We start from the raw sequence: 5,663 nt of genomic DNA, 5'->3' as shown, positions 1-5,663 counted from the left end.
AGTTATGGGTTCTTGAGGCAAATGTGTTCCTCATGAGGAGAGGCATCTCTGTGCAAAGTTTCATGTCTCTACGACATACGGGGCATGAGATAGGCTATTATATTATATTATATTATATTATATTATATTATATTATATCATATTATAAAGTAGTGTATTAATCAAGTAATAAGAAATAATCTTTAGAATTAGTTGTTAGATTAGTCGATTAATCGCAAAACATTGTTGAATTGAGCGATTAAACCATCATCACGAGGCGTCACAGTCAGCGCAGTAACTCCCAGTTCAGCCTCCGGTCCACCAGGTGGCGGTGAGGCGCCATCACACGAGTTGATGAGCCGCCATGACGGAACAAAAGGAAGTAGACGCTCCGCCTGCGGTCAGTCCGAGCTGAGGAGCAGCTGCAGCCGCGACCGTCGCTCCTCTGAGACAAACGGTAAATCTGTCTTTAAATGTAACGCTGTGCTTCAAATGAAATACTAAACGTGTCGATGACAGTATGTAGCGATACAAGATGGCGACTGTCACCGTAGATGATGCGTGTGTTTGACGGATGGTCGGAGATTGTTCCGCAGCTCAGCGACGTCAAACGTGATTGTGTAACGTGTCTCAGCGGTTGTTTCGGATGTGAATCAGCTGATTGACATGAACAAACCCTCGTGCTAAAATATTAATGTGTAGATGTGTGTGTGTGTGTGTGTGTGTGTGTGTGTGTGTAGTTGTTGTTAGTGTAGGTTGTGCAGCTCGTGCTGAGGTTGTGTTCGGGTCCAGTCTGACGGGTTGAGCCTGCAGCAGGTGAGCACGTGGTGCAGGTAGACTCGTCGTGGGGGCCTCACGTGCTGCTCATTGGATGTGATTGATTATCAGTTTATCGATCAGTTCAAGGCTGATTATATGAAACGTGGCCAGGGTTTGTTTTTTTATCATTAGTTCTTAATTCCCATGATCCCCTGTGTTGCAAGGAGGCACGCCTCCACCCTGAGCTGGACCCGCAGCCCCTGACCACCGGGGGCAGTTTCAGTGGAGGGAGGCCTGGTTCTCTTACCGTGCTAAATGCATGGCAGTGATCAAGCTGCACACGTGTTGGTGTGTTGGAGATGACAGAGGTGTGAACGTGGTGGTTGAGGATCTATTTTGTGTGTGAACGTGTGAGTTGTCAAAGGCCAAACCGGCTCTGTTTGTCTTTTCTTGATCCAGAGAGAGCCCCCTCTCTCCGGATTGATGCGTGGTGTAGTCTGGCCGGTCATTTCTCCACCACAGCCATGAAGAGGAGCCTGAAACTAGAGGAGGCTCCTGCTGCGGTCTTGCAGTCCCTGGAGGAAGTTCCTGAGGAGAAGATGTTTTCTGAGGAGGAGATGTTTTCTGTGGAGGTGGTGGTTCCTGAGGAGGAGATGGTTCCTGAGGAGGAGGAGGATGTTCCCAGCAGTGAGGATGAGAGCCTGGAGGGGTCGGGGGAGGAATTTCTGCCAGGCAAAGAGGAGCCCTGCAGCTCATCGGAGGAGGAGGGGGTGGACTGGGAGGAGGTGGAGGAGGATGACGGCACCTCTCCATGGAGATCAAGAAATGGGGACATCCTGTGGTCTCCCTCACATGAAGAGGCCCAGCACTTCTTACCCCCTCCCATCTTGACCCCGGGGCCGACTCACTTCGCGCTCGCCAGGATCCCTGACACTGCGTTTGAGCTGTTTTTCCCCAAGGACACCCAGCAGCAAATCCTGCACTTCACAAACCTGCAGGGGAGGAGGTCAGTAAAGGAGTGGAAGGACGTGAGTGACGAGGAGCAGTGTGCCAACCTGGGGCTGCTGATCCTCTTTGCCAGGGCCGGACCCAGAGGCAGGAGGAGGAGGAGGAGGAGGAGGAGGAGGAGCCAGGGTCCTCGCCCTCTAAAATGCGGAAGCAGTGTGTCTTGTGCCTAGGATGCAAAATGGTTGTCAAGCAGTGCTCCAAATGTGGAGCACATGCATGTTAAATGCACCTCACAGTGATCTGTGGTGTGTGTGCCTTGAACCATGAACACACGCACATGACGAAACACACGACGTCTTCTGACAAAAAGGGTATAAAAACATAAAAGATATTAAAATAATAAGATAAAAAAACTTCATATTGATGGTTGGGGCTGAAGTTGTTTAAAAGATTTGATGCAGTGAAAGTAGAAAAAAAATACTACATTTTACTGAGGATGAAAAGTGTAACTTCATTTTTAAGGGGCCTCAAAGGTTAAATTAAACACTTGCCAATAATAAGATACTCAGATCTGATCAGTGGCTGAATGTAACTAATTACATTTACTCAAGTACTCTAAGTATAGATGTGAGGTATTGGAGTATTTCCTTCTCACACTACTTTGTGTTTCTTCTTTACGTCTTGTGAGTTAAAACTGTACTTTTCACTACGTTAACACGCTAACATCACACCGTACATTGTTTTTTACACCAAATAGACTAAAGTGTAGAAAGTACAGCTGTCACAATTAGTCGATTAATGGATTAACAGAAGAAACTAATTAATTAATCTGCCTGCTGTTCTCCTGATTAATCGTTTTGATGATAAAGTGAATGGTGAAAGACGTCCTGTGTAGTTTCCTAGAGCCGAAGGTGATGTCTTTTAATTATCTGACCAGCGGCCCAAAAATCAAAAGCTAATAACTTTACTGTGATGTATGTCAAAGAAAACTCCAGTGTGGGATCAATAAAGTGCCGTCTATCTATCGAAAGCATCGATTTCTCACAGAAAGACGAAAGAATTCGGCGTTTTTAAATCTAGTCGCAGAAACCAGGAACTATTTTCATACTATGTCACCCTAAAACATTTCAAAGGTCCGAATTTCCAAATGTGATTTGCTGCTTGATATTTCTGTAATTCTACTGAGAACAATAGTGATGGTCAAATGAAGCTTCATGAACAATTTTCTTTATTTTCTGACTCCACCAGATGGCGCTCTTGGTTTATAGATAAAGGCTGAAGGACTGGCAGTGAAGTGTGCTCTCAAACCTTTGTTGAACAGACGGCTCCATCCAGTGGCTTCAGAGAATAAAGACAGTGCTTCATGAAGCTTCATCTGGCCATCACTAGAGAACAGTCTGTAATTAACGGTTTGAGATGAGCTCCACCTCGACCAGCCACAACCGTAAAAAATATTCCTGCCTCTTAGTGACGGCGTGAGAGAGATTCTGGGCTGCTGACGATGTTTTAAACAACACTGATGTTTCATTAGTCTTTTGTTAATAACCTTCTTCACTGAAAACTCATTGACTCCGTGTTGGTTCTGACGGCCAACAGCGAACACTAACCAGCTCTCCCTCTGCTGATATTAACACGGATCTGTTGTTCACAATGTCACACTATCAGGAAACCATATGGTGTGTCCTCTGACACCCAATAGTGAGTTTACCGCCTCCTTTCATCCCCACGTTGCAACAGGAACGGAAGATCTCTGTTTGGCTCGGACACATTTTCTGTTGTCTCCAGAACAACAGGACACAAAATCGGCCACTGCCATCAGCGAGTGTCCTCTTGTTTAGCCTGGCGACAGTTGACACAGCGATTATCAGCTGATACTGAGGTTTGGCCAATAATCGGTGCATCCTTACTGTCTTACATTCATGTATGAGTCATAATAATCTAATAGTTCAACAGCCAACTTTTCTTTCTCAGTTTTAATAGCCTATTTTCTTTTCCTCATTAAACATAGATGCATTTACTGAAGTAACGTGTTCAGTGCAGGACTTTTCTTTGTGGAGGAGTAATGTACAGTGTGGTGGTGCAGTAACAGGTCTGAGTACGTCCTCACCACTGAGTCTGATGCAGTTATTCAAGATCTGGTAATGTATTAAAGTGCTCTCACCTCCTGGTTTTATTTCTTGTTGGAGATAATTCACAAGCTTTTGTTTTTCCTTTCAGGTTTATATGTTCCAGCTTGTTCAGCATTGGACTGCTGAGGATGTCGGCTTCACCTCTGGACTGTCCCTGCAGTTTGCACAAGGTCAGAGATCATTTAAAACGTTGGATTGATTTAGTTATTATTAGCACCCTGCATCACCCTGCGCTGTGATGACATTATTTCCTGCCATTCGTAGTTTCCACCAGAGGTCGAAAGACCAAAGATGGTCCAAACCTTCCTTGGATGTCTGAGCGCTTTTGCAACACAGCAGTATTTGTCCAAAAAATATTATTCATTACCTCATGATTAGCTTTTAGTTGACTGATGTGAGGCTTCCAAAACAAAACTATAGTTTTTGTTATGAAAAACAATTGTCAGATTGAAAGTTGGACTGAATGAGGTTTCCTCAGTTAAACCAGAAGTTAACACCAGAAACGTCCTCACAGGGTCAAACCATGGACCTCCAGGGACACCGTACAGAAGCTGCTCACAATGGATGATGCGACTTATTCCTCAGGAGGTGGAAATTCATCAGCTCCAGTGAACCTGGGGACAGGTGAGCAGATCAGTCTTAACACTGATTTCAACACGGGAGACTGTGCCTTTTATTTAAAGAAAGAATGTGTGTGTTTCTGTATACATACCTTTAAAGTGACTTCAGCAATAACAACTGTATTTTGTTTAGTGTGTATTTAGCCCAAATGTTTCCATCAGTGTTACCGGCTTCTTCTTCTGTTACACATCTAATGCTTTTGGACTTCTGGGTCACTTACAGAAAGCCACTAGTGACACCTCATGGGTGTCACAGGAATTACGTTCTGTCATCAATGCTGGAGGTGTCCTTGATCTTGCAAACTAAATTCAAGAAAGCTGGAGGTGTCCTTGATCTTGCAAACTAAATTCAAGAAATTGGACGATACAATTTAACTGAGCAGCCCTGTGTCTTTTCAAATGACTGTTCTTCGACCGCAGTCCGGATGACAAATGACAGACAGTACCTTTGTGTGTGTGTGTGTGTGATCTTCTGAACATCCTCGGCTCTACTCTGTAGAGGAGCTCGGGTCTTTTCGCTGTGATGATGCTTTTTCCTGCCATTCGTAGTTTCCACCAGAGGTCTGACAGACCAAAGACGGTCCAAACCTTCCTTGGATGTCTGAGCGAATTTAAAAGCAGGGACTGTTACAGTCTTTGTTTGTAGCTTCATGGCTAACTTGTCCATCTCGTCATTTTCAGGGTTCCATCATGGCTAACTTGTCCATCTCGTCATTTTCAGGGTTCCAGGCTGGCTGTGCCTTCATCTTCTCCGTCCAGTCACCAGTGATGGTGGTTATTGACTGGTACGTAATTATTAAACTATATATTTGGATACAGACTGACGGCCTGCAGTTCGCTGTGATGACATTATTTCCTGCCATTCGTAGTTTCCACCAGAGGTCTGACAGACCAAAGACGGTCCAAACCTTCCTTGGATGTCTGAGCGAACAAGAACACTCTATACCTTGTCTTGTGACGTCTCTCTGCTTCCACAGCTGACTTTATCTCCATCTCTCTTTCAGGGCGAACGTCTCGGTGGATGATTCTGTTGATTCAGTACCTGCACCAAGATGGTGGTGATCAACGCCTGCACAGCTGGTGTGTATGTTTTAGGATTACAGTATTTGTGCTGTTAATAACAGCTGCTCTTGTCGCTGTGATGACATTATTTCCTGCCATTCGTAGTTTCCACCAGAGGTCTGACAGACCAAAGACGGTCCAAACCTTCCTTGGATGTCTGAGCGAA

At 44.9% G+C, this 5,663-nt stretch overlaps 1 protein-coding gene and 4 non-coding genes across 11 annotated transcripts; all 5 read left to right on the top strand.

Moving 5' to 3' along the window:
* Positions 1–334: 334 nt before the first annotated feature.
* LOC126404422 (uncharacterized) lies at positions 335–5,657 on the top strand. 7 transcript variants are annotated; one of them, XR_007571479.1, is made up of 7 exons: positions 374–436; positions 2,935–3,565; positions 3,695–3,824; positions 3,904–3,985; positions 4,330–4,439; positions 5,157–5,220; positions 5,440–5,657. XR_007571479.1 is itself a non-coding variant. In XM_050067621.1 (5 exons), the coding sequence occupies exons 1-3, from the start codon at positions 1,263–1,265 to the stop codon at positions 4,381–4,383; spliced, it is 618 nt and encodes a 205-aa protein (XP_049923578.1). In that variant the 5' UTR covers positions 808–1,262; the 3' UTR covers positions 4,384–4,439; positions 5,157–5,220; positions 5,440–5,657. The 7 variants fall into 7 exon arrangements, 1 of the variants encoding a protein (XP_049923578.1); XR_007571482.1 differs by lacking the exon at positions 374–436 and adding an exon at positions 812–1,744; XR_007571481.1 differs by lacking the exon at positions 3,695–3,824.
* Positions 4,046–4,138, top strand: LOC126404738 (small nucleolar RNA SNORD14). The gene has a single exon (XR_007571512.1). It is a non-coding gene; the product is annotated as a small nucleolar RNA SNORD14 (small nucleolar RNA).
* LOC126404737 (small nucleolar RNA SNORD14) lies at positions 4,951–5,044 on the top strand. Its single transcript, XR_007571511.1, has one exon. It is a non-coding gene; the product is annotated as a small nucleolar RNA SNORD14 (small nucleolar RNA).
* LOC126404736 (small nucleolar RNA SNORD14) lies at positions 5,271–5,364 on the top strand. Its single transcript, XR_007571510.1, has one exon. It is a non-coding gene; the product is annotated as a small nucleolar RNA SNORD14 (small nucleolar RNA).
* On the top strand, positions 5,569–5,662 carry LOC126404735 (small nucleolar RNA SNORD14). The gene has a single exon (XR_007571509.1). It is a non-coding gene; the product is annotated as a small nucleolar RNA SNORD14 (small nucleolar RNA).
* Position 5,663: the final 1 nt, after the last annotated feature.

The sequence above is a fragment of the Epinephelus moara genome, chromosome 17, assembly GCF_006386435.1.
Source record: "Epinephelus moara isolate mb chromosome 17, YSFRI_EMoa_1.0, whole genome shotgun sequence".
Lineage (NCBI taxonomy): Eukaryota > Metazoa > Chordata > Actinopteri > Perciformes > Serranidae > Epinephelus > Epinephelus moara.
This window is presented reverse-complemented; position numbering and strand designations above follow the sequence as displayed.

Excerpts from the sequence above, each read along its gene's own strand:
- LOC126404422 (XM_050067621.1), top strand. The coding sequence starts at position 1,263 with ATGAAGAGGAGCCTGAAACTAGAGGAGGCTCCTGCTGCGGTCTTGCAG. Across the intron at positions 1,745-3,903 it reads ACAAACCTGCAGGGGAGGAG|GTTTATATGTTCCAGCTTGT; the intron begins GTCAGTAAAGGA and ends TTTTCCTTTCAG. Across the intron at positions 3,986-4,329 it reads GTCCCTGCAGTTTGCACAAG|GGTCAAACCATGGACCTCCA; the intron begins GTCAGAGATCAT and ends ACGTCCTCACAG.